At 58.4% G+C, this 26,890-nt stretch overlaps 2 protein-coding genes across 4 annotated transcripts; both read right to left on the reverse strand.

The window, feature by feature from the left end:
• Nucleotides 1–249: 249 nt before the first annotated feature.
• On the reverse strand, nt 250–19,004 carry NCLN (nicalin). 3 transcript variants are annotated; one of them, XM_081077951.1, is made up of 15 exons: nt 18,654–19,004; nt 13,142–13,332; nt 12,170–12,314; nt 10,429–10,523; nt 8,971–9,051; nt 6,992–7,095; nt 5,845–5,933; nt 5,602–5,741; nt 5,016–5,194; nt 3,322–3,409; nt 3,165–3,203; nt 2,921–3,081; nt 2,014–2,067; nt 1,827–1,905; nt 250–1,678 (listed from the first exon to the last, which is right to left on the reverse strand). In XM_081077951.1, the coding sequence occupies exons 1-15, from the start codon at nt 18,835–18,837 to the stop codon at nt 1,619–1,621; spliced, it is 1,689 nt and encodes a 562-aa protein (XP_080934077.1). In that variant the 5' UTR covers nt 18,838–19,004; the 3' UTR covers nt 250–1,618. The 3 variants fall into 3 exon arrangements, with proteins under 3 accessions (XP_080934077.1, XP_080934078.1, XP_080934076.1); XM_081077952.1 differs by having other exon boundaries at nt 250–1,190; nt 2,921–3,084; nt 18,654–19,003; XM_081077950.1 differs by having other exon boundaries at nt 2,921–3,084; nt 18,654–19,003.
• A 5,118-nt stretch (nt 19,005–24,122) lies between these two features.
• S1PR4 (sphingosine-1-phosphate receptor 4) lies at nt 24,123–25,295 on the reverse strand (the record flags this gene model as incomplete). The annotated part of the gene is made up of 1 exon (XM_081076964.1): nt 24,123–25,295. The coding sequence occupies exon 1, from the start codon at nt 25,278–25,280 to the stop codon at nt 24,123–24,125; it is 1,158 nt and encodes a 385-aa protein (XP_080933090.1). The 5' UTR covers nt 25,281–25,295.
• Between the last annotated feature and the right edge of the window lie 1,595 nt (nt 25,296–26,890).

Below are 26,890 nucleotides of genomic sequence, written 5' to 3' on the forward strand. Positions count from 1 at the left end.
CCCCTGCCCTCAGTAATCTGCCCACTGCATCCCCCAAACCCTTCGCCTCCACCTGGTCCATGGGCCCCATCATCACACCTGTGCCAGCAGCCCCCTCCACCCTGCTCACCGGTCTCGTGCCGTGTCTTCCCCTCAGCAGCCACCAGGGGGCACCTATGAGCACCCATGAGGTGCTGTACCCCTCCCTGCCCACAGCCTTCCAGGGCTCTGCCCACACACCCAGGAGCCGCTGGACAGGACACGTGAAGCTGATTGTTCGATATGGCTTTATTTTCTGATCGTCCGACTGTGTCCCACAATCAGCCTGAGCCCTGAACAGTCAGTGGTCCTGACGGGCTGCTCTGGGGAGGGAAGATGCTCGCGCGGCAACCCCAGATGGCGCATCCACTGCTGTCACCCTCCCCAGTCCCTGTGGCATGAGGCCCCAGGGTTGGCCGAGCACTCTGTCAAGTTTCTGGGGGAGTCACCTGGCAAGGCGGAGACAGCCCCCAGAAGAGCCCAGTCCCTCCAGCTAGCTGGCTTCAGGGAGGGGATGGAAGCAGGCTGGGCAGGGGCTGGGAGGGTCAGTCCCCGTCCCTTCCGGCAGCTCGGTGTCCGGGCGCCTGGAGCCCCTTTCTCCTCCGTGCTGGCCCTCCCCTTAGCACGTGACACTTCACTCTTGTATTGCTCATGAATCGGTGCACCCGGGTCTCCCTGAGGCCCACCCAGCACTGGAGGCCTTCTCCCCCGTCTTGAGCTCACACCCCACAAGGCGTCTAGTTTGTGGCGCGACGGCTAGGTAAGGCCTCCGGAGCCCACATCGTCCCCCTCTGGGTCCCATAGTCGTCTCTCTCCAGCAAGCTCCCGCCTGATACCCCAACATGGATGTCGCGCCCCCAGGACACCTCCTCCTCCTCACAGATTAGGAAACAGGCCCAGGGAGCTGGGCTAAGAAGCAAGTGAACTGAGGCCAGTGGCGGGCCTCTCCTCCAGAGCCCCCTCTAGGGGCTTGGAAGCCCAGGGCAGACATCCTTGGGGAGATGCTGGCCATCCTGGGGGAGCAGCGAAAAGAAGCAGAGGAGCCAGAGGGTCCAGTGACGGGAAGCGACGCAGGGGCCGGATGGGAAGGCGGAGTGGGGGAGGCTGCTGGGTCTTCAGGGCACCAGCCATCCAACGGGGCTTCAGGGGAGACGCATCCCTGCAGCCTTGGCCTGAGTGGGGGACAGAGGCTTCCGAGGGAGAAGCTGCAACCCTGGGACCCAGAGGCTGGCGCTGCCCTCTTCAGACAAACAGGAAGAGTATCTGAGTCACCGAGGGGGATCGGACAGCGTGGAGGACAGACCCCAGGGCTGTGCCAGGTGAGTTGCCTTCCCTCCACACTGGCTTAGCACCCTGCGGGCTGCAGGGCTGACCCCTGGGCCAGGGGCTCATCCGTGGCTTGTTCCCAAGTCCGTGGCCTGGCCCTGGGGTGCCACCCAACGCTCCTCCAAGGGAGTTCGAAGGACATAGAACAAGAGTCCCCGAAATCCTCAAGAGCAACACAGAAAAGTTCTGTAATTCGGGATTTCGCTGCCAAGCGAGCACCGCCGGCCGTGCGTTGCGGGCAGCAGGCGGGGCCCCGGGTGCTGGCGGGGCCCCGTCACTGCGTCTTGGCCTTCAGGAGCAGTCTCTGAACTGTTCTGTACAGGAGGTTGAAGTGCTGGGAACAGTGGGAGGGTGCGAGTGAGGGGATGAGCGGCGCCGGGGAAAAGCCCACCGCGAAAGGCCCCCTGGCCAGCTGTGGGGTCCCCTGCATCTAGGCAGGACTCGTCTGGCCAGCCCCCTGCCCCTGAGCCCCGCCTGCTCACCTGGACCGCTGTGTAGGCCATCCCGAGGTAGGCGGTGATGCAGATGGCCAGGAGCAGGTCGAAAATGGCTGGCTTGACCCTGGTGGAGGGAAGGTCAGGGGTCAGGGGTCAGGGGAGGCCATAGGCTTTGGGGTTAGCCAGCAGAGGGGCTATGTCAGCCTCCCACTTGTGGACCACAGCAGCTCACCTGTAGGCATTCATCACCTGCTTCAGCTGGTCGTAGAAGACAAACTCGGGGTCCCTGGGGAGAGAGTGCATTCTCAGTGGGCTCGGCCTGACGCTGGGCCACGTCTGGCCCCCAGACACCAGGCCACCCGGAGGTCCCACCAGCCAGGGACATGGCAGGGAGCACCCCGTGTGTGTCTGTTCAAGGCTGCCACTGTCCCTCCTGCAGAAGGACTGTCCTTTTTTCTGAAATTAACTTCTTTCCTATTGTTTTGGGTGTTTAAAACATACTCTTTAAAAATAAAACAGTGACTAGAGATTTTACTGGTCTAGGAAACATTTCTATAGAGGGAAGGTGACCATGGCCTGGGAATCAGAGACCCAGGCTCCATGGCTGTGGGTCCACTCTGAGCCTCGGTTTCTTCTGTCTAAGCACTGTCTCCCAGGTGCACCACGAATTTGGAGGAAGGTGGAGGCCGAGCGAGGGCACCGAGCCAGACGCCCGCAGGCGCCCCTCCTACCACATGGAGCCCAACTGGGAGCTTGGGAGCTGTGAGCAGAAAAAAGACAAAACCCAGGGGGCCGGCGGTGGGGAGGAGCACCGGAGAATAGACAGGGACCTGGGCGACAAGTACCAGAGGGGCCCAGGGCTGCCAGATAAAACCCAGGCCGTCAGTGCTCTGAGGATTTCATACCAACAAGGAATAGGCTCTCAGTGCACCAAACATTGCATGGGACACACTTATACTAAAGGACAATTTGTTCCTTACCTGGAACTCAAATCTAACTGGGGACCTGCACTTTCTCGTGATCATTTTCCTTTCCGCCCAGTGCTGTGTATTTGCCCCGTCTGGCCCCCGGGGTGGGGGCAGCCCCCGAGAGCCCGCTCCGGTCCCGCCCGAGCCCGGCGGGGGACGCGTGCGCCTCACCGCTTGTCGGCCTTGATGTGGTGCTGCTTCACCTCCTTCAGGTAGCGGCTCAGGTAGTGCTCCAGGGTGCTGAGGAACGTGCCGTCCTTGTCCACCAGCTGGGCAGCACGGGGCTGGTGCGTGAGCCAGTCCATCACTGAGTCCAGCTGTTCCTGCTGGACCTGCTGCGAGGGACGCGGCCGTGGTCACAGGAGCCCTGCCCCCCACGACCCTGGGCCCCCTGCCCATCCGGCCCGGCCGTTACCATCTGTTCCGTGAAGACCGGCATGTCTGGGGGGGTCCCCTGCAGACAGAGGAAGGGACGGGTCCTGAGTCCAGGCCCACCTGGCTCACCAGGTCCCAGGGTCCTACCTCAGGATGGCCTACGCAGCCCAGGGCTGCGACCGCAGCGGGTGTCTCACCTTCTCGGTCAGGTTGTAGATGACTCGCGTCAGGGCCTCCGCGATGAGCCTCGTGTTGCGGGTCAGGGTTTTAGAGTCAACCCGGGACCTTCAAGGGCAGATGTGAAAGAAATCTATATGTATTTGGAGTCAGCATCACTTATAATCACCAAAGCAAGAGCAATCACACATCCAATAATGAAAACAAGAAACGCTGCAGCCTCCTCAGGCAGGGTGGGCACCTTTCTGTATCTCGGAGTCTGCTTTAAAATGGGGGCCCTGCCCTCCTCGGGGGTACGGGGAAGTGGGCCCGGCCCCTGTGAGAGTGACTGGGCCCCTCTAGGCCTCAGTTTCCTCATCCGGAACATGGGATGGGAATGGTCAGGGCACCTACCTCCCTGGGTTGTTGAGGGCAGTCAATGTAACACCCAGTAGTAGGGTGAATGTCCCCCAAATTCACACCCACCCAAACCTGGAAACGTAACCTGATTTGGAACTAATCAATCTTTGCAGATGTGATTAGTTAGGATGAGGTCACACTGGCGTAGGATGGCCCTAATCCAATGGCTTGGTGGTCTTATAAGGAGGAAATCTGGACAGAGATAATCATGTGACAACAGAGGCAGAGACTGAGGTGATACAGCCACACACCAGGGGACACTAAGGACTGCTGGCAACACACACCTAAAAGGAGAAACTTTGGGGGTAAAACATCACTGATCCAAGTGAGTGTGAGGTACTGGGGCCTCCTGGGTAGGGGTGAGTATGGGGGGTGGCTGGGCTCACTCTCTGGACCCTGTGCCTCCTTCTCACCGACTCTCCCTTGCTCTCAGATCCCTCTGACCTAGAATGCCCTTCTAGCTCAGGTACCTCAGCCGCACTGCCACCTCCTCCAAGAAGCCCTCCAGGAAGCCTCCCTGATGCCCCAGTACCAGCCAATGTCCCCCGATGTGCCGTTATCTCTCTAGACTGGGCCCCTCCAGGAAGCCTCCCTGATGCCCCAGTACCAGCCAATGTCCCCCGATGTGCCTGTTATCTCTCTAGACTGGGCCCCTCCAGGATCACCTTCTCACTCATCTCCCCAGCAGATGCATGTCCAGTAGCCAGGCCGATGCCCATGGTTGGCCAATGAGAGGGCACAGGCATACTGTCCCAGGCTCAGGCTTTGGTAGCTGACACCACCATAAAACCCCAGTCCCATGGCTGGGGCTATCATGCCACCAGTGCAGACCAAGGGGACGTGAGGTCCTAAAACAGCAGAGGCTAGAGACTCCCAGCATTACGTAGAGACAGTGAGGATGGAGTGGGTGGGGAGGGCTCCCAAGGAGGCACGAGGGTCCAGGGAGACGGCACAGCTCTCCAGGCCGCACACGGCCGTGCAAAGGCCTGGGAGCAGGAGCCACACGTGAACTGATGTGCTCAGGGTCTAGGGGTCATGAAAAGGGACCGGGGACCCCAGGCCACTTGCCATGTCCTCCCTTCCCCAGCACCCCTTGTTGAGCGAGCCCAAGTGAGCCACCCTTCTTTGTTTCTCAAGCTGCCAGGCTGGCTCCAACCCCTCCCCCACCAGCCACAGAGCGGCTTCATTGCCTCCAGGCGCCGTGCCCACCGCTAGCCCCCACTGTGGAAGAAACGATTTAGGACACGGCTTGTTCACAGGGCACAGCAGACGGGGAGACGGCTGCGGGCTGTGGGGGCCTCGGGGCCACACTCACCGCACATCCATGATGCTGCAGCGCTGGCCGTCGCGGTGGCTGTCCAGATGGGACAGGGTGAAAGCGGGCAGTCGGCGGATGGCAAAGCGCTCATGCTCCCAGGCCAGGATGTCCTCCGCCAGGTTGATCTTCTTGTGTACCATAGAGAAGCGCACCTCCGGGAACTGGTGAGCAGCCACCTGCGGAGGAAGGCGCAGTCAGAGCCCGCCCACTGCTATGGGGGCCAGGCCATACCCTGCCAGGCTGCAGAGGGTCCTCCTCCACCCAGCTCGCTCCACAGATGTCCACGCAGGGCCGAGAGCACAGAGGGTCCCAAGTCCCGCCCTGAACCACCGCATCTGGAAATGGGGAGAAACCCACTTGCCCCCTGGAAACCCAACCGAGGCTCACTGAAGCCCCTGGGGTTTGAAAAGCATCTGGTCTGACGCCTGGACGATGGTGAACACCAGCATACGGACACTGGGGCAGACGTCCCAGCACACCCCAAGTCCCAGAGCCTCAGGGGGCCCATCTGTGAAACGGGCATAGGCCTGGCACTGGGTCGAGCTGCTACCCAAAAGGCTCCCTCGTCCCCAGGAGCACCTACCATCTCCAGCTCCCGCAGGAAGGTGTGCTGCAGCGTCCCCTCCCTGGGCGGCTTGGACACGTGCAGGTGCAGGCTGTCCCCCCGGCCCACGGTGTCCAGGCAGAGGACGAAAGCCACATTGTCCTGGAGCAGGCTGGAATCTATGGGAGCAGCAGGAGCTGACAAGGGGAGGGCAAAAACCGGGGGCCCTCACCCCTCTGGGGCCCCTGACCCCGCGACCCAGGCCAGCTGGGGGCCACCAACCTGTGTGATCTAGGTTGTCTTCCAACCAGCGCTTGGTCCCCTGGTAGTTAAACTTTCCCCCACCAGAGGCAAAGAACAGGAGATTATACCTGGGGGGAGCAAAGGTGTCAGTGTTGGCGGGATGTCCAGGTCCCCGACAAAGAGGCGTGGTCTCCTTCAAGTACGAAATCGTGACCACCCCGTAGGACAGGGCTTCCTCACTGCCCCACCGTTTCCAACAGAACCGGTCACCTCTGTGGGGGCCATCCTGGGCACTGTGGGTGCTGAGCAGCCCCACGCACTCAATGCCAGGAGCTCCCCGAGTTGTGACAACCAAAGATGTCCCCAGACATCACCCTGGGGGCAAAGTCACCCCTGGATGACTGCTCCAGAGGCTTCTCTGAGCTCTCAAAATCGAGATGACCTGGTTTCAATCTACCGGGAAACAGACCCAGGAGGATCGAGAATTAAAGGAATTCAGACTGTTTCTGGGACCGAAGCCAGGGCTGTCACAAAGAATGAGACCTCTGGGCCTCCCCTACCCCCAAGCCCACCCATCCCACCAGGGCCACAGTGGTCCTTACAGGAGAAAAGAGTTAGAGAGAGGACCATGTGAGGAAGGAGGCAGACACTCAAGTGACACAAGGAACTGCGAGGGCTGCAGGTAGCCCCCAGAAGCTGAGGGAGGCAGGAGGGACCCTGCCCCAGAATCTTAGGGGGGACACCAGACCTGACACCTTGATCTTGGACTTCTGGCCTCCACAAGTGGGAGCAGAAATACCTGCTTTCAGCCACCCCGTGTCGGGGCTTGGTGACGCAGCTCTGGGAGCCCGACACTCATCCCAGGGCAGTGCGAGATGTGGAGGAACAAACCGAGAATGACCTGGCCCAGTGTCCACAGTGCCCAGATGGGGAAACTAGTTTAAGTGACTGTTTCTATTACTTGCAGCTGAAAGCATCCCAACCCTTCTCGGGACCAGCAGCATCAGGACCTCCAGGGTGGGGTTCCAGGGAGTGGATGTGGGAGAGGCCTGGCCCCCACAGCGCTCAACACACACACCCACACACCGTTATTCCTGGGGTTGGAACCGCCCCTGGGCCACAAGGCTCAAATGTAACTGGTGTGGCGCCATCAGCATGTGGCTCCTCCCTCCTGGCCATCACTTACGCGGCGTGAGTGCGTTTGTAGGTATACAGCCTAGAGAAGAGGCGGGCGAGCTCCAGCAGCACGGAGATGCCGCTCCCATTGGAGTCAGCGCCATGTGACAGCCACTGCAGGCGGGGAAGACAAAGCCAGCAGTCACCCCCGCGGCCACGCATAGCACCTCGCAATGCCCACCACAGCAGTAGCAGCACTCTGTCCCCAATCTTGTCCCCTGTCCACATTTAGAGCATGGCTGGGAATGCTGCCCTCCCCCTGCTCAGAACCCCAGACTAATGGCACCGCAATGTCCACAGGGCTGAGACCCTGGACACTCGAGGCCCTTCTGGGTCTCCTGGCTGACTCTGCCCTGTGCCCGGCAGTTAGCTGTGCCACCAGGGCAGCCAGCGTCCAGCCTCGGCATGTGCACGGGGACCCGCATGCCCCCACCGTGGGGGGTGTCAGCGCAGGCTCCCTCCACACAGACCACCAGCCTTTTGCGCCGTGAAAGCTCCCCATCTGGGTTCTGACTGGAAACAGTATTCCCAATGGGGCGACTGGTTCTTGGGGAAAGAAAAAAATCTTGGGTTCCATACTGGCTTGGGACCCTCCGAAGGTCACAGTCCACAGACTGACATATAGTGTATCGATGGCATTAAAAATCACAGGGAGGGGGTAATGTAACACTCAGTGAGAAGCCAAACACACAAGGCCACACAGTGATTCCGTTTATGTGAAATGTCCAGATCAGGCTAATCCAGAGACAGGAAGTGGGTTACTGGTTGCCAGGGGCTGGGGGAGGGAGGTGGGGTGGAGGTGACTGCTAATGGGGCCAGGGTTCTTTTTGGGGTGAAGGAACGTTGTGGAATTAATGATGATTATACAACCATGTGAGTATACCACATGGTTCTATAATCACCACGGAATTATATGCTTTAAAAGAGTGAATTCTATGTTATAGGAATTATATTTCAAAAAAAATTTTTTTAATTTCACAGACAGTAAGAAATAAGCCCAAAAAGGTCTAAAAAGGAAGAATGAACAATGGAGAAGTGTGTTCCAAGCTGACTGTTCAGGGCCTGTCTCTGGGCCCCAGCTGGGCCCGCCGTGCTCAAGGATGGCCTTGGCCTTCCAGGTGGTGTGGCCCAGTAACAGCTGTCACCCATTGGTGGCATGGCCAGGTGCTCATGCCAGGCTGCAGGTCCACCCACCATCAGCACCCTGTTTGGTTCAGCTGATTGTTCTTTCAAAGCAAGACTTTCTTGGAGGAGGAGCTGGATCTGCACTCCGGCGTGAGCCCCACCTCACTGGGCCGGGCGGCTGAGAGCACAGCCTCGGGAAGGCCTGCAGCCTGCAGCGGGGCTCAGCGGGCCTCCACTTCTATCCTCAGACAGGCCGCCTCGCAAGGCTGGCCCTCAGCAGTGTCTGGAACCGGACTCTGGGGGCTCCCCGTCCCTAAACGGCCTGTGTAAACACGTGGTTCACGCTGAGCACCCCCTCTCCTGAAGTCTGGGATTTCATATGTGCCAAGCAGAGGGTCCCACGTGACGGGCCCCCAGTGAGCACCCTGGGCACCGCCTGGGTCTATGTGAGCCTGCTGGGGACCTCACACGCTTTGTCACAACTCATTTTGGGGAAATTAAGTGCATCCTGTGGGACTCTGCCAAGAGGGGACAATGGAAGCTTGCCATGAGAATGACTACCGGCTGAGTCCTGGGGTCCTCCCGGCAAATTATCAACCAAGTATCTTGGAGACCCTAACAGACAGCCTGGGTCAATTCCTGGCCCAGCCACCTAGCTGCTGGCTATAACACCCACCCCAGCTTAGCCTGTCTCAGCTCCACGAGGACACCTACCCTGCAGGGTCCTCATGGAGACCTCAGAGGGGCTGCTGCTGTTCTGACCGCAGCCACTGTCCACACAGATGCTTCTGCCACTGCGCTGGGCCAGAGCAGTGTGGGCGGAAGCGTGCCCACCCCCCTTCTCCTACACAATCACATACGTACAGGGGCCACTCCGAAGGCGTCATAGTGGGCCACGATGACGATGGTGGGAAGGTCCTCTCCTCCCAGCCCTGTCAGCCGCCCCTGCGGAAAGACAGCCTGTGAAGCACCTGGGGGCTTGACCACCAGAAATAGCCCAGGCAGCCCCCTGGATGTCCCTGAGGTCCCTCTGAAGACGTGGGAGAAATTCTTTAAGGCAGGGATGGCATCCAGCACTAGGGGGAAGGGTGTACTTTTAGCTCTGCTAGCTCTACGGTCTGTCATGACTAGTCACTCGTGGACGATATGTGAACGAATGGGTGTGGCCATCTGCCAATAAAACTTTATTTCAGGTACAGGCCGAGGGCCGGCCTTGGCCAAGGACAGGTCTAGCTACCAGAATCTGCTCACTCTTCTTCCAGAGTGCTTCTCCCCCTGGAAAACAAACCCATCCTTCAAAGGCTGAGCTCCAAGCCACTATCTCGGAGGGCAGAACTCTGTTGGGGGGGAGAAATAGTGCAATCGGGAATGGGGCCCCAAGAGCACCATGGGGTCCAATCCCAGCACTGGCAGGGGAGCGTGGGAGGGAAGCCGAGCACCCCTACTTCATCCCTGGCCCCTGCTTCCGACGTGAATTACAGGGATGGCAGAGGGCTCACAGCAGCACAGACATTTCTAGAACCAAAGACCATGGTATCTGGGCTGACAGGTTGTAACAGACCCCCAAATGGTGAGAAGAGCCCACAAGACCCTTGCTGGCTCCGTCTGCTGTGACCCCTTGGGAAACCAGACCAATTGCTGCTGAACCCAACTTCTGGAAGCCTGATAACAGGGACTCTGGCTAGTGTGGGTTTTCTCTGCCCAATCACTACGATCTTTTATGCAGTCTTAAAAGATGTATTCATCTGATTATCGTTATCGATTGCTCAGAGGCTACAGTGGCTTCCCCTGAATGTGAATCAACCTGCCCGGCCTGTCTTCTCCGCCTGGTCTCTGCAGGGCAGCCCGCTCCACTCAGAGCCCTGGTCCCCGCCTCGCTGCCCCTGCACTCGGCTCCAAGCCTCTCAGCCTGGATGCCCTGAGGTCCCTCTGAACACGTGGGAGAAATTCTTTCAGGCAGGGATGGCATCTTGCTCACCACAGCCTCCTGCACACAGTGGGGGCTCAAAAAGTACTCATAGAAAAGCATGGGATTCTCGACTGACTCTGTGTAACAGCCCTGAGGCTGACTCACTTAGTATTGGAGGGGAAGGGACGGCTGACAATGTGGCTGCACCCCAACTTCTACCCGAGCCTGCAAGCTGACACGGGGCAGAGGGGGGCTGTGGAGCAGGTGTAGCCCCTGGAGGTCTGGGCCCGCAGGCGCCCCACTGATACTGCAGGCAGTGCCTGGCCCCAGCACAGGGCGGGACGAGCATGCTCGGCTGTAGGTTCTTACTGACGGCCTCTGGGCAGCAGGACGACAGTGGTCTCGGCACTCACCTCCACGCTGGTGATCAGCCAGTCGCTCACGGCCTTGCTCTGGACCCCACTGGTGACCATCTGGAAGCCATTGGCAGTGGCTGTGTGCAGCAGCACTGGGGACAGGAGCGGAGGGGGGTCAGCCCGGGAGTTCTCCGACCAGAGCCAGCACCCCGGACCCTAGGGGTTCAGTCCACACAAAGCCATGTGCAGAACTGACCACGAGGGCTAGAAAGCAAGGCGATGACTGGACACAGGAAAGAACCTGGTATCCACGATGAGAGCTGGTGAGACAGTCACCCTGGGCAGGCAGGGACTGCAGGGGGTGCCCTTAGGGCTCCATTGCAGAATTACACAGGCATGTGCGTGCCCTCTGACCTAGCCTCCCAAGGACCGACTCCGCATCCACCAGACCGTCATCCCAGAGGTGATGCAGAAACAGGATTTTCCCATCGGATGGGCCACGATCCACCAGCGCAGCCCCAAAGGCCAAAACAGCGTGGGCACCCAAAGGTTTGTAACCCACTTGTGACCAGGCAGGAGGCAGAGCCCCCCTCGCTCAGTGCAAGCAGACAGACCACTGTGGATGCCACTTTGTCATTTGGGGACAGGGACTTTTAAAAATGCCTGTGAGTTCTCGGTGTCTTGAGTCCATTTTTGTTCTTTCCACACTTAAAGACACCATTGTAAGGGCTACGTAAGATATTACCATCGGAGGAAGCTGCGAGGAAGCGTGCCCCTCAGGAACGGTAATAGTTTTGCAACTTCTACGTTTTACTCCAAAATAGACAAGTTGTTTCTAAGTGATGATCAACATTTACGATTTTATATCCTGTTTTTTCCACTTACCGACGTACAATAAGCATTATCCCACACTGCTCAAAATTCTACCCCCATGTCATTTTTAATGGCTTTATGATATCCCACGAAGTGGAAGACTGCTCCTCTCTCCTGCTCTAACTGGAAATTTAGGTCTTTCCAAAACCTCACAAGGCAGATGGCTGTTGTCACGACTTTGACCTAGACCAGGGGTTGACAAACTTTTTCTGTGAAGGACCAGAGGGTCTGCCACCACCACTCACCAGTGCTGCTGTAGCATGAAAGCTGCCACAGACAACAGGTAAGTGAATGGACACAGTCGTGTGCCAATAAAACTTTATTAACAACCATAGCTCAGGGCTATAGTTTGCCAACCCCAAACCTAGCGTCCCATGCAGCTAACCACCGAGCCAAGAGGATCGAATCTCTGTCTACAGCGGAAACACGTACCGCCAAACTGTTTCCCCAAGGAGCTGGGCTCAGTCTACCAGTGTGGACAAGCCTGCCTGCCTAATCCACTCGGGTCCGCTCTGAATATTTAATTCCTGTCACATCTGCCGTTTCTATAGGTGAGAACACAGCACTGGGTGGTTCCTTTAGGCTGTAATTCTTTAATTTTGCTATCTAACTTTTGACAGTGACCCACTCCTGCTCCCAGCTCACTACGGCGACCCCAGTCTGTGGGGTGGCAGGAAACAGGTTTTCTCCTCTCCCCAAGAACTCTGCTGACCGCCCCCCGCCCCATCCTAGCATGCAGCAGGTAAAATGGACAGAGAACACCACGTTTTCCATAAACAGCCAAGGGCTGAAGACAGGAAATACCTCCCTCCAAATCAGTGGTTCTCAAGCTTTTGTTTGCCTGGAAATCAGCGGTGGGGCAGGGTGGGGCCGTAAAGTGCAGAGTCCTGTGACACAGCAGGTCCAGGGCAGGGCCAGAGCGCACCTTCGGCGGCGGAGGCAGAGCCCTGGGAGGCGGAGGCGGCCTGTGTCTGCTCATAGATGGAGAGCAGGGCCTCGTCTTCCACAGCGAAGTACACAGGGACAATGGTCTCCATGGCCAGCATCTCAGGCTCAATCTCCATGAATTGCTGTGGAACAGACGCACATTAAGGTGGCATGGGGGGGGGGGATGCCCAACGGCTGTCCCTGGAGGGCAGGGAGGCCAGAACCTGAAAGCACACCTCCCCTGAGGCAGCTAATAAGGCTAAGATTTTGCTGAAGAGGACAAGGCAGAAGGGGGATGGGGAACGGAGGGACAGGTGAGGTGTGGCGATGCCCGGGGCCACCCCGGACGATACGCAGCAGAGAGGAAGTGGGCTGGGAACAGGCACTGGAGCCGGCCACGCTGGGGCAAGGTGTGGCGACACTGTGGGCCAGTCCTGTGCCCACTGGCCATCACATCCTCAGCTCGAAGTGGGCAGTGGGTACTGGCTTCCCAAGCTGGTGGCGCAGGTTGCCACACAGACAGAGGGCATGAACTGCCTGGCACAGCCAGCTTTCAGTAAGCATGGGCTCCCCACACTCTCTTCTCCACTACAAAACCATCTTCACTGCAGGATCTGAGGGGAGCCCATCAGACCCCCATTCATTCAAAGCCGATCTGTCCCCCTCAGCACTGGTGACATCGGGCAGGATCATTCCCTGTGGGGGGCCATTCAGGGCACTGTGGGGGGCTTGCCCCACCTACCTGATGCCAGAAGCACCCCCAGTCGTGACACCCACAGATGTCCCCAGATATCACCGTGTCCCCTGGGGGTGGAGTCACTGAGGCCCAGGGACCACTGACAAAGGGCAAGGGCTCAGGGAGGTGACATGACTGGCCGAAGGCCACACGGCTGACTCCAAACCCAGCGTTCTTTTTCCCACAGAAGCTTCTGGACCTAAGCCTGCGTGGTAAGTGGGGGCAGGGTCTCACCCGGATAACGTCCTGGGGTACGGCTGCTGTGGCCCGTGGCAGGATGATGACCACGGCGCCGGCTGACTGCCGCAGGGCCTTCTGGTACCGCTCGTAGGAGAAGTCCAGCAGTCTCATGAGCACGCAGCGGCGGCTCAGCACGTCCGCATCCATGGTGCGCGCCTCCGTGTTGAGCACGGCGTTCCGCGTGCCTGCGGGGGTGGGGTGGGCTTCCTTCAGAGGAGCAGCAGACCTCGTCCCACAGACCAACTCGGGAACCCCCAGGTCCCACCAGCCTACTGCCCAACGCCCCAACATGTGCCTGCCACGGCCAGCATCCCTCTGTCCACGAATGCAGGGCCCACTTGAACCCTGGACAGTCGCAGGGCCTTTTGAGAACCGAATGAAAGCGGAGACCCTTCCCCCTGGACAAATCCACAGGCTCCCACGGCTCTCAGCCTCCCTGGGGCAAACCCAAACGCTGGCCCCACTGACCTGAGTCCCATGGCCCTCCTGCCCAGGGACCCTCCCCCCCCCACCTCCACTGCTCCAATACGGCCTTCGTCATTTCCCCGGAGCCTCAGCACCACCAGGGATGTTTACAGCTATCTACTCCCCTAACTAAACTGGGGTTCCAGGGACAGGGACCTCGTTCACTGCAGTGTCAACCCAGCATCAACGGCCACTCCGGGCCCAACGGGCTCTTGATGAACGCCAGCCAGGAGAAGGAGTGAACGAATGCCAAGTGCCCAGTGACCCTGTGAAAGCTCCAGACAGGCCAGGGTCTGCCCCCTCAACAAGTGGACACTAGGGTCATGTCACTCTCTGGGGGGGGCTGTCCTGGGCACTGCGGGAGTTCGAGCAGCATCCCTGGTCCCTACCCTCTCAATACCAGGAGCACCCCGTCATGACAACCACAGATGTTCCCAGACATGACCCAGTGACCCTGGAGGCAGTCACCCCAGTGGGAACCACTGCTCTACACCCAAGTGCCATCCCTTGCCTCTCTTCTAAAAACTCGAGAAAGATCCAGAGACTCAGGGAGGGAACCAGAGGCTGGGCCTGGACCCCAGCCACTCACGAGCTTCCTTCAGACAACTGAACCCCTTACCCCCCACCTGACAAGAAGGGGTGCGTGGGAACCCGGATGGCGCAGAGAGCTCTTCTAAGGCCAGCAGGATTCCCTTGGGCACACAGCGCATGAACACTGCTGCCCCAAGGGTTCTGCTGGAGAAAGGCATCCCAAAGAAGCCTGTGGATGTTAAACGCAGAACCGTGAAGGGGCTAATGTAGACGTGTTTCCCACAGGTACATATGGCCACAGCAGCAAGCCCTCGGGGACCACCTGTCCCCACAGACGGGGGGCTCTGGCAGCCTCCCCCACCGCCAGGGCCACCAGCACTTTGCTGGAAAGCTGCCAGAAATCCTGATTTTTACATCAAATTGCCCCAATGGCAAAGGCAAGCAAGGAGACCAGAACACGTCACACGCTGCAGGCCGCAGAAAGCAAACAAATCCTAACCACGCTGGGGCTGGACGGGGCCCCCGGGCAGTGAGCATTCAAAATAAGGACACAGAGAAGCAAGGCTTCCCAAGGGGAGCCAGCCCTCACAGTCCTGCAGGTGGACGCTCAGGGGAAGCGACATCCAGGTACTCAGAAGCAGGCCTGTGCTAGGCTCCACTAAGCCTCAGGCCCAGGGCCAGGAGCCCAGGTCTCTGGCTCTGCTTTCCAGGAACTCACTCTCTGGGAAAGTGGACAGATGGGAGAAGGCTTGCTTCCAACAGAGTGCCCTAAGGAGCTGGTGGGGAGAGGCGGCGGCAGACAGGACACAGACGGGTCAGCGTCCCAGCTGGGAGTGGGGAAGGCTGTCTCTGGGCCAGGGGGCCTGTGACCCAGGAGTAAAGGTGGGCCCTGTGCCCTGGGCTGGGGCAGCTCTGCCTCCACCCGCAATCCTGCGGGGAACTCTGCGTTAGGCAGTCCTCTGCTGGAGCCCTGGCAGGGGGAGGGCAGCAAGGACCTTCAGGATGTCCTTGAAGCTCTTGGAATGCCAGGAAGGCTCCTCCCCCATGTCCCACCTATCTGGGCCCTCAGCCTCCTGAGGGTCCTCAAATGGGAATGTCACCTCAGGGAGGGACATGGAGGGTGGCCTGTGGAGCCTACTGTCTGCATCTTTTCACTGGGCCTGGAGCTCCTGCAGGGCAGGAATCATGACCCCCACTTTCCAGGGGGTGGACGCAAGGCCAGAGTGGGAAGGAGGGGTAAGAGCAAAGTCAGGTGGACGCCAGCACCTTGGCCACCCCCAGACTCTGAGAGCCCTAAGGGCAGAGACCGTGTTTGCTGACAGGAAGCTAAAGCCGCAGAGCCGCCCTCAGCCCTGCTCTACACGGGCAGAGGCCAGGCTTGGCGGGCAGCACTGGACACCTGGGGAGAAGTCCTGCTTCCCACAGTGGAACCAAACTTGAGCGGGGGCTGCAAACATTTCTATCGAGGGCCAGGGGATCAACGCTCTGGCCGGGCTGGCCACACCGGCTCTGTCATGACCACTCAGGGCTGCTGTCAGACACGGGAACCGTGGGCATGGCCGTGTGCACAACTTTATTTACAACAATGGTGAAGGGCCAGTCCCAGGTGAGAGAGCCCTGGCAAGTCTGCCCAGCATGGGCCCTGGGGTGCTAACACCCCCCTCTCTCTAGGGGATCAAATGAGATGGGCATGAGTGGGCCACGAACCACAGCACAAGGGCCCACGGCAAGTGCTGTTAAAGCAGCAGTCACCTCAGGAGGGCCAGAGTCCACCTGTGTGGGGGGTGGGGGGTGAGGCCACACCTGTGGCCCTTACCTGGTGTATTTCCCTCAGCCCAATTCACACCGCAACACAAACGGCACGCCTTTCCTTCCTGGGCAGCTGCCCAACCCTGTTTCTCAACAGGCATGAACAGGAAGTTAGGAAATGACAGCGAGGAGAGGCAGGTCACAGCAGAGATGGGGAGCCTGCGGCGTGCGCTCTGGGGCACAGTGTGAGACCCTGGGGAGACTGAACTCAGCAGGGACCTAGCCCAGCAGCTCTCACAGGCACCACCGGCCGGGAGAGACCCCGCTCCCTGGGACCACAGCAGGCCTTTCTGCGGCTGGAGAACGAGCAGCGATGCCTCAGACTCAGGAGGGGACTCCCCTGCGACAACCAACTCCTCCTCCACAGCAGCGACTATCCCGCCCGCTTCTCCCCAGGCGAGGGTCCACCCCAATCCGTGCTGGGGACATCGCCTGGTGGGACCAGCCTTGGGGGTGCAGACATGCAAGCCCCACCTGCAGGGCCTCGTCCAAGTTTCTCAAGCCAGCAGACAAGAAGCAATTGGCTAAGATAGGTGGGCACCCGCCAGGCTCCCTCTGATCACCCCCGGAGCCCACAGTCGCTACTGATGCCCTGTGTGGGCCAGACAGCATCTGGGTTTCTCACTAGGAGCAACAAAGATGGGGGGCCGGGAAAGAGGGCATGTTGGGGGAGGTGCCAAGTTGGAGAAAAGAATGGGAAGGAATCCCAGGATGGGGGGGGGGGCACAAGACTCAGAACAGAGGGAAGAGGAAAAGAAAGCTGAGGGAGAGGACGGAGAAGTCCGGGGAAAAAGAAGGTGCCCCAAGGATCTGCAATGGAGGAAGAGGGAGAGATCAGAAAGACAGGGCGAGGGCACCTGTCTGCTCGGCAAATTTAGCCAGCATTTCCTGGGCAGGTTTGGAGAGGAGAGGCCAGCCACATCACGTGCAACAGGACAGTGCTGAGTCGGTCAGGGGGCGTTCTGGGGGCATTCAGGCCATTGGATTACGGCTGCCCGCGGGGCCAGAGGGAAGCCGGGTGTGCTGGGGGGCAGGACAGGAGGCTTCTAGCAAGTCTCCCAGTGTGAGTCAGGACAGGTGGCGGGGTGAACGGAAGGAACCAAGACCCAGGATCTGGAGAAACTGGTTCTATCCAGTTCTAAGATCCGGGCCTTCTGGATTGTGGATTCCTCTGGAAACCAACGAAAACTCTAGACCAGGACGGCAGCCACCAGTCACATGTGGCAATTTGAGTTTACTACCATCAAATAATGCTAAAAATTCCTTTCCTGTTTCACGAGCCACGTGTCAAGTGCCCAGTGTGCACCTGTGGCTGGTGGCTCCTGTATCAGACAGTGAAAATACAGAACCCATCCACTGTCGCAGAAAGTCCCACTGGACAGTGATGGTAAACTGTCCAGAAGACCCTTCCCCCAGGAGAATGTCAAATAGCGCACAGAGACGTCCACAACGTTCAGGGCTCCTGGCCGTCCCTCCCAGCCCTCCAGAGCCGGGGCCGTGGGTTCAGAGCCCCTCAGCGCTGCTGCCACTGGGGCGGGATCATTCTCTGGGAGGGCCTCCTCGGCCCCCACCCAGTCAAAGCCAGGAGCACCCCCAGTTGTGACAACTATGAATCCATCACCCAATGACCCCCAGGTTGACAACCACTGCTCTGAACAGAAACAGCGTAACTCTGTGGTGAGCGATCTGAGGGGAGGTGTGGACATGTCTCCAGAGACGGGGGCGCTCCAAGAGCCTCACAGGGGTTGGGGGTCAAGGGGACACAGGTTGGGCCTGAGATGGACTAACAGGAGTGGCCACTCCTAGAGACGTGAGGCGGACCCTTCAGAGATGAGGGGACCAGAAGAACTGGAGAACGGGGGGCGGGGGGGCTCCCTTAGGAGGAAGTCAGGCCTTGGCTTCAGGGGACCTAAGGCACCAGGCTGGAGGAGAAACCAGTGGCCAGAAAGTTCTGGAACACCACATGCAGCTATATAGCCGGGAGGAGACGAGGGAATGTGGGACGACTTGGGCGCTGGAGTCAGACGAGGAAGCAGGGGTGGGGAGCAAGGAGCTATGCACCACCCAGGCCAGGGGTCAGACACAATCCAAAACCAAGTGGAGGTCCAGAAAGCTGGGGGTAAAGAAGCTGGGCCGAGGGGGCATGCACCAAAGGTGGGAACAAGACATGGGGTCCTGGGGACCCTCGGGAAGCTAAAGGCGCGGGGCTAAACCGGGGAGGGGAGGGAACCTGGCGTGGGAGAGGCTGGCCGAGGAGCCCTGCGGGCTCTGGCTCAGGAACTGGGACCGAGGGGAGTTGAGCCTGGGGAGAGGTGGGCCCTGACGCGGGGCCCAGCCCGGAGGGCGACCAGCGCTCCCGACGTGAGGCGGGCACACTGCGCGGCACAAACAGCACCGGGAACGCGGCGCGGGCTGCGCGGCCTGCAGACCCCCAGCAGGGGGACCCTCTGCACACCAAGCAGGGGGAGCTCCGCGCGCGGGGCCTGACCCAGGGAGTGGCGGCACCTGCGCGTCAGCGACGGGCGAAGTGGGGCTATGGGGCGCTGGGGGGCCTGGCGGAGGGTCCGGGGAGGGACGGGGCGCCCCGGCGCGGGGCGGCCGGACCCGGGGGAGGGCGGCAGGCGGCGGCCGGGCCAGCAGCCCGGAGAGGAGGCCAAAGGGACTGGCGGGGACCCGACGAGAGAGGCCGGAGAGCACGCACCGTAGGCTTGCCCCTGCAGGTCGTACTGCTGCATGCGGTAGACGGTGAACTCGTGCGCCGCGTCGGCGGCGGGCAGCGGCGGCGCCACCAGCAACAACACGGCGGGCAGGAAGACGATGAAGCCGAGCGGCAGGCACGACGCCTTCAGCATGTTCTCCAGCACCTCGCCCGCTTCCTCCAGCATCCTGGCTGGCGGCAAGGCCGCGCTGGGCGGCGGCAAGGACGGAACGACGGCGGCAGCTCCCGCGGACTCACCTCAGCATGGGTAGCCGGCGGGGTCCTCAAGACTCCGCGCGGGGCAGCCCGCGCCCACTCCGGGGTCCTGCGGGCACTGCTGCGGACCGCCCGCCCGCCCGCCGCGCTGCCTCCTGGGAAGCGTAGTTCGCACGGCGCGCGCGAAGCGACCTGGGAGTTGTTGACCCACATATTTATTCCCCAATGGAAGCCGCGGTGGGCTGTTGGGCTAACACTGCTGAAGTTTCACATAAACTCGAAGTCAGAAAATACGGAGACTTAAAAATAGAACTACTTGAAGTGAAACTTACTTAAACCTTGTCTTTGTTGCGCGAAGTGAGGAACCGCCTGCTGGTGCAGGATATGACCTTGCGACCAGGAAAAAAGTTGGGAATTGAAGATATGAGGGACCCGTTTAGTGTGCTTGGTCTTCTGGGGATTGTAGTCCAATTGAGCAAACACAAGGCCTCATGGGATTTGTAGTCTTCCTGGAAGAAGTTTGAGAAAATCGGCTTAAAACTCCCAAGGAATGTAGATGTTAAACGCCATGAGGGCAAAGACTTTGGTCAGATTTGTGCGTTATGTATCCCCAGAACCTAACACAGGGTCTGACACATAGTGGGTGGGCTATACAATTTTTAGATGAATGAATGAAAGACGAAATCATGATAGAAGGTTCCTAAAAGGATGACGCAATGGATTATGGGACTTGTAGTCTGGAGCCTGAAGTTCATGCATAATTATGCTTATTCATTTGGGGGCATACTCAGTAAAAAATTATTTGTTGTTCATCAGAATTTTAACTTCAACTAGTGTCCCAAATTTGTATTTTCTAATCTGGCCACCCTAAGAACCCCATCTCAGAGCCAGGGATCTTGAGGGGCATAAGTAACTCACACCCTCTTGTATAGATGGGGAGACTGAGGCATCAGGGTGCAGAGCACAGCAGCCCTGGTCCTCAGCGAGTTGGCATCCCAGGCTCCAATATAGTGGCATTTGTGCTGATTAACAGCACTGAGTCAAGTCTCAGCCCCTCCACTTCCCAGCTGTGTGATTTTAGGCTAGTCACTTCACCTCTCTGAAGATGAAGATTCCTCACCTGCCAAATATGATAAATAATCAAACACGGGGCCTGCCTGGTGGCTCAGCTCCATGCTCCTAACTCTGAAGGCTGCCGGTTCGATTCCCACATGGGCCAGTGGGCTCTCAACCACAAGGTTGCCAGTTCAATGCCTCGACTCCCGCAAGGGATGGTGGGCAGCGCCCCCTGCAACTAACAAAGGCAACTGGACCTGGAGCTGAGCTGCGCCCTCCACAACTAAGATTGAAAGGGCAACAACTTCACTTGGAAAAAGTCCTGGAAGCACACAGTGTTCCCAAATAAAGTCCCCTTCCCCAATAAAATCTTTAAATACATACATACATACATACATACATACATACATACATACATACATAAAATAATCAAACACTCTCCCCCTCCCCTCAGGGGTGTATAAGGATTCAATCAGATAACCCACATGAACTGGCTCAGAAAGAGGAAGGCACACGTGAAGCACTCCTTAGGTGTAGATGTGAAAATACACCCATTTGCTCAGCCTCAGGGCTGTTGTATCTGCTCTGGCTGCAGCACACTCTCCCCCACCTTTCTGCGTGGCTAGGTCCTTACTGAAATGATGCTGGGCATTTCTTGTCTTGGTGTTTGTCACCCCCACCAGAGTGGGACCTTTATGAGGACAGAAACCAGGTTGTTTATAGCTGGAACCTCAGTGCCCAGAATAGAGCCTGACACACAGTGTTTAAGTGAGCACACCAGCCCACCCCTCCCAACTATGTCCCCTGCTTCTGGCCATTCCTCAGGCCTCTCCAGGAGGGTTCTAGGCCCGAGGGGTCAGAAGCAGCCTGGCAGGGCAGGGGAGAGATGAGAACTCATTCTGGTCCACGTACTCTCCATCACCAAACATTTATTACCTGCATCTCCCACCTGCTCCCCATTTTCTCAGGCCAGGCTATGAACATGTAAGACACACACACACTCTCCCGGAGACAGGTCAAGATAAGGGCCTAAACTTGGCTCAGACAGCGACGCTTGGACCCTGGAGCTGCCTATGCCCCTCCTCTCCCAAGCCTTGGTTTTTCTGTCTGCGAAATGAGGAGGTTCAACTAATCCTGCTCTGTGGAGATGAAACCACAGGCAGCCCAAAGAATGAAATGGAACATTTGTTCTGAGTTTTCCAAGGAGGAAAAGAACTGGTTCATTCATTCATTCATTCGAGAGGTAGTAACAAGCAGGGATCAAGAAGCCACTTGCCTGGGTGTGAATCCCAGCTCTGCTGCTTCCCATTGTGTGACTTTGAGTAAGTTACCTAATTTCTCTGGATCTCAGTTTCTCCATCTGTAAAACGGAGTTAATGGAGAAGTTTTGTGGGCATCAAATGAGTTAATACAAAGGTGACTGCAATGCCAGGCACCACGTGATATATAAGCCTTTGTTATTATTATTCATTTAAAAGTATACACATAATAGTTTAAGGGTTTTTCTATGCCTTGCTTTATGAACATCCCAGGAGGGCAGGGCCTATCAATATGCTCATTTGACAGATAAGGAAGCTGAGGTCTGTGGTGTCCAGCACAGCTGGGGAACAGTAACGGGTTACAGAAGCCTGAGCCATCTACCAAGCAGAAGTCAGGATTTTGGGGGGGACAATTCCACCACTGTCAAGGAGGGCTGAGACTCAGTGGAGGAAATGCTGCTGGGTCCAGTGTTTCCAGAGCTCTAGGTCACTGAGCACCTACTGTGTGCTGGGCCCTGTACTGGGTGCTGGGGATACAGCAATGACCCAGACATTGCAACAATCTCCACTATCACAGAGCTTACAGTCCAAAGGAGGAGACAGATGGGTAACCAAGGGTGATCGGAGCTGCACTGGGACACATAGGCAGCTGTGGGAGTCCGGAGGAGGTCTAGGGAGGAGGAGAAATCAGGGGAGACTTCCTGGAGGAGGTGATGCTAAAGCTGAGACCCAAAGAATGGGCAGGGCAGATGGGGCTGTCCAGCGGAACACAGGCCCAGAACACAGGCTGAGAGTTTTGGGGCACCCCAAGCTCCACTCACCCCAAATTCCACCAACTCTTCTCCCCCACCTACTGCCATCCCAGATAAACACACCTGGAACAGGCATCATGAAAACATAAGAAGTATTCCAGCTTATTATGCACCCATATACATGCCAGGAACTCTATCCAGCCGTGTCTGTATCTACAGTGTCCAGAACAGTAGCCACAAGCCACATGTCATCAGTGAGTACTTCCAATATGGTGGCTGGACTGCTATGGGTTGAATATATATAGGTTGAAATCCTAACTCCCCGGATGTCCAAATTGTAAAATGGGGTCATAGATGTAGTGAGTTAAGATGAGGTCATACAGGAGTAGGGTGACCCTGATCCAATGACTGGTGTCCTTATAAAAAGGTGAAATTAGGACACAGACAGGCACACAGGGAGAACGTCATGTGAACATGAAGGCAGAAATGGGGCTGATGCGTCTACAAGCCAAGGGACACTAAAGATTGCCAGCAGCCCTACCATCTAGGAGCAGACGCTCCCTCACGGCCTCGGGAGGAGCCAACCCTGCCGGCACCTGATGTCAGACTTCTGGCCTCCAGAACCAGCAGAGAATAAATGTCTGCTGTTTAAGCCCCGTCGTCTGTGGTACCTTGATGCAGCAGCTCCAGCCAACCGAGACACTAAAAAACTGAATTTTTAAATTTCATTTCATTTTGGTTCATTATAAGTAGCTGCACGTTGCTAGTGGCTGCTATACTAGATGGTGCAGTAAATGGTTTCCAGTCACCACAACCCCCTTCATGCAGACCAAGACCAGAGGTAGGGTGCTGCCCCAAGAACTTGGCAAGATGGAGGCAGAAAGACCCGCAGACAATGGTTCGGTCCTGGGAGGATCAAGTGAGAGAATGTTCTATTAGCCAAAGATGGCCGTGTATTGAGGGTGAGTACCTGCACTGTCCAATACGGCTGTCTCGAGTCCCAAGGGCTATTTAAATGGAAACCAATTCAAAATTCAGTTCTTCAGTTGCCCTGGCCACTTATCAAGCTCTCAGTAGCCATGTACAAGCCTGGACAGATGTAGAGCCTTCAGCCAATGTTGGATGTTTTGTCGGGCACACTGGATGCCATGCACCATGGCAAGCACTGAGCATGTACCAACAACCTTGTGCTGTGGGTTCTGCCTGTTACCAGCCCATTTTACAGATGGGGAAAGGCAAGGCAGTTAGTGCCAAAGGGAACTCTAGAGGAGTGAGTTTCCTGAGGCCAGCAGGACCAGACCTCTGCTGGCTCCCAGACAGGGTTCTCAAGAGATGCAGAGCTCAGACGTGGAGGAGGAAGGCTGCTGGATGGCCCAAGATGACAGATGGGGTAGGGAAAGGGGAAGTGAACAAGAAAGCGCGGGTGTCAACTGTCGCTGCCTGTCCCCCCCCACCTGGCAGCCTTGTAACGCTCACACACTTTGGGCGGAGTGGTCTGGTCACAGACAGGTGTGCACACACATAACCTCAGACACACACAGAGGCCTGCCACACACAGAGATGTCTGTGCACACATAGACATGCCAGCACTTGCACACAGGCACAACCCATTGTGCCCTCACAACCACACCCTCCCAAGCACACAGCCAAGGCCCTCCCTGGCCACAGACATGCCTCCTTGCACCATCCCAGCAAACGCACAGCCCCCATGCCATCGTTCCTCTACACACACATGAATAAGAGGGAGGCTGAGACATCTCATACTATCATTAAACTTCCATGTTGCCAGGGCAGCGACCCCACAGCCTGCCCCTTGCCACCTGGGAGCCCCATTGAGGCCCAGAGAGGGGCCGGGATTTCCCCAGAATTACACAGGAGTCAGGGGCATATGTAGCAACCCCATGTGTCCCCACTCCAGGGCACTCTCTGTTCCAATAAGCGGTCGCCTCCTTCTCTGAGGAGACCATGAAACACCCACTTGGTGTTAGCAGACCTGGGGGCTCCGGGAAGCACCACAGGGCCTTGGGACACCTGTCTGGTTACCCTATTCCCTCCTCTCCATCCCAGCCGCCTGCTGCCTCCCTGCAGGCTCCCAGGCACCTGGCCACCCGTCCTGGGCCTCCTGCAGGCTGGGAGGAGGGCCTGCGTGGGCATGTACTGGCGGCTGGGCCACCCTCCGCAGCTGTGGCTCAGATACTCCTCACGCTGGAGATGCTGGTCAGGGGCTCCCGCATCCGAAAGCTGAACGACCGGGAGCCCCGAAAGCTGTCCCTGGGCCTCAGTGAGCTGTCGGTGGTAGAGGCCCCAGAGTGGGCTTCGGCGGCCTGGGCCAGGCAGTCCCCAGGCCCTCGCAGGCCCAGGCTGAGACACCCAGAGCAGAGGAAGCCCAGCACGGCCCGGCACACCTCCCGGCTACGGAAGGAGTAGATGAGCGGGTTGATGGCCGAGTTGAACACGGCCAGCATCAGGATCCAGTCCATGCCCCTCAGGTACTCCTGTGCCCAGATGTTGGAGCCAAAGATGTCGGCCAGCAGCAGGCCAAACAGTGGACCCCAGCAGACCACGAAGGCCACCAGGATCATGAGCACCGTGTTGAGCAGCCGGCGGGCATTGCGACGCAATGGGGCGCGTGAGGCCGTCTGCCTGTTGGCCCGGACCACCCGGAAGATGGCCCCATACAGCACCGTGATGGTGGCCAGGATACAGCCAAAGATGACCACACAGAAGAGGATGTAGGCCTTGGAGTAGAGCGGGAGCAGGCTCGAGCAGTTCTGGAAGGTACACGTGCAGTTCCAGCCGAGCAGGGGCAGCAGGCCCAGCAGGGCGGCCAGCAGCCAGCAGAGCCCGATGAAGCCCAGGACGCGGACCTTCTTGGTGTTCCCGCTCTCAGCCACTGGCCGCACCATGGTGGCGAAGCGCTCACCGGCGGTAAACAGCAGGCTGAAGGTGGAGGCGGCCAGAGCCATGAAGAGCACGCCCTCCCGCAGGAACCAGGTGGCCGGTGCCAGGTGGAAAGTTCGGGCCCCGGACAGCAGGACGTTGACCAGGTAGGCCAAGCCGGTGAGCAGGTCACTCAGCGTGATGTTGACCAGGCAGTAGTAGACCCAGCGCCGTGACCGCATGCGGGTCACGATGGCTATCAGCACCAGAAGGTTCTCCAGCACCACCAGGCAGCTTATGGCCACGAAGAGCCCCTGCAGAATCCCCAGGCCCCTGTCCTCAGACCCGGTCCGCCCCACCAGCCGGCCTGAGTGGTTGTAGTGCAGGATGATGAGCTGGCTGTGCCCGCCGGCTGCCAGCTGCTGGCAGGCCTCAAGGGCCTCCGCCAGGGACCCCGTGCTGTTCATGGCAGTCCCCCAGGGCAGAGTGAGGCCCAGAGTGGCTGGCCCCAAGCAGGGTGGAGCTGCACACTTGCCGGTCTTGGTTTCCTGTTATTTGAAATTTCCTGTTATGTTCAAGGTACCCCCAGGGTGAGGGTGAGGCCTGGGAGGGGAGGGGCATACCAACGGTCGGCTCCCACCCTGGCCCCAGGAGCGTGCTGCGGCCCCACCTGCTTCAGGACCCCCGCCTCTGTCCCCTCTGTTCCTCGAAAGAACCCCTGCAATTGCACCTGCCACGGCTCCTGGCTGGGCGACTCCCTCCAGGACCTGGCCGTTCCGTCACTGTCTCCCCAACTGCTCTAACTGTGCCTGGCACACAGTAGGTACTTAATAATGTGTGCCAAGTGACTACACACGTGATCCTGAGCGTCACCAGCTACCTTGTCAAAGGAGTGGATGCACACCATTTTATCCCTATGACAGAGCCAGGACACTTGCAGTACACCTGTCCACAGACGGGAAACTGAGGCCTGGAGAGGCAGTACCCACTGTCCAGGTCACACAACAGGAGGTGAACACCCACCTACAGACACACGTGGGTCCCTGGGGCCAGGACCCTCCTTACCAGACTTCAGTTGTCTCTCTTGCCTGCTGAGCTGGCCCTACTAGGAGCAGAGCTGGGGACTCCCACCCAGGGCAGCCTCTCACCTCTGGGGGAGAGGGGCTCACAGGAAAAGTGGGGGTTCATCCTACCCCCCATGTCCATCCTGACCTGGCTCAGGCTGACTCAACCTGAGATGGCTGAGGACTGAGGCGTGGGCTCCAGGTGGGGGTGGGAAGTGGGGGGAATTCATGGAGTAGAGTCGACCCTGGGGGGCCTACAAGGGGAGGCACAGCCCCATCCTGGGGCCTGGGGGGGGCGGACGCAGCCTCCCTCACCAGGCCTGCAAGGGGCACCAGTGTCCCCACGAGAGGAAGGGTAGGAAGAAGGCAGGAGGTCGGCCCCGGTGCCCACGGTCCCTGACCAGCACTCCTCCCTTTGTTCACTGTTCAGCTCTGGGAGAAGGACAGTTACAGGGAAGCTCCGATCGAGGTGCTGCTCAGGGAGGCAGTGGCATCTTGTCACTAGATGTGACCAAGCAGAAACATATCTGAAGGGGAGGTTGTAAGAGGAAGGGCTACACAGGAAGCTGCGTAGGTAGCTGGGGTTTGAGGCCAGGCGTAGGGTGGGAAACGCAGCCAAGTCTTTCCCATGTACCACTCCGCGAAGTAGCAGTAGTCCACCCTCATTGCCAGCCTCACAAGGGACCACCCGACGCAGATTTTATTAGGACAGGGACACACTGCATGTTCTGAGGCTAAGCCTGTGCCCTGGATGGAGACCTGATCCCAGGCTGAGCCCTGATCCTGAGTCCTGATCCCAGGCTGAGCCCTGACCCTAGCCTGAGCTTTGATCCCAGGATAAACCCTGACCCGGGCTGAGCCAATGATAAGCTGACCATGACACTGACCTATGACCCGGGCTGAGCCCCAGCCCTGGACTGAGCCCTGATCCCAAGCTGAGCCCCAACTTTAGTTGAGCCCCAACCCTGACTAAACCCTGATCCCAGCTGAGCCCCTGACCCCAGGTCTGGAAA

The sequence above is a fragment of the Rhinolophus hipposideros genome (genome assembly GCF_964194185.1).
Source record: "Rhinolophus hipposideros genome assembly, chromosome: 16".
Lineage (NCBI taxonomy): Eukaryota > Metazoa > Chordata > Mammalia > Chiroptera > Rhinolophidae > Rhinolophus > Rhinolophus hipposideros.

Excerpts from the sequence above, each read along its gene's own strand:
- NCLN (XM_081077950.1), bottom strand. The coding sequence starts at position 18,837 with ATGCTGGAGGAAGCGGGCGAGGTGCTGGAGAACATGCTGAAGGCGTCG. Across the intron at positions 3,410-5,015 it reads TGCAGCATCATGGATGTGCG|GTCCCGGGTTGACTCTAAAA; the intron begins GTGAGTGTGGCC and ends CTGCCCTTGAAG. Across the intron at positions 1,679-1,826 it reads TGGCCTACACAGCGGTCCAG|CACTTCAACCTCCTGTACAG; the intron begins GTGAGCAGGCGG and ends CACTGTTCCCAG.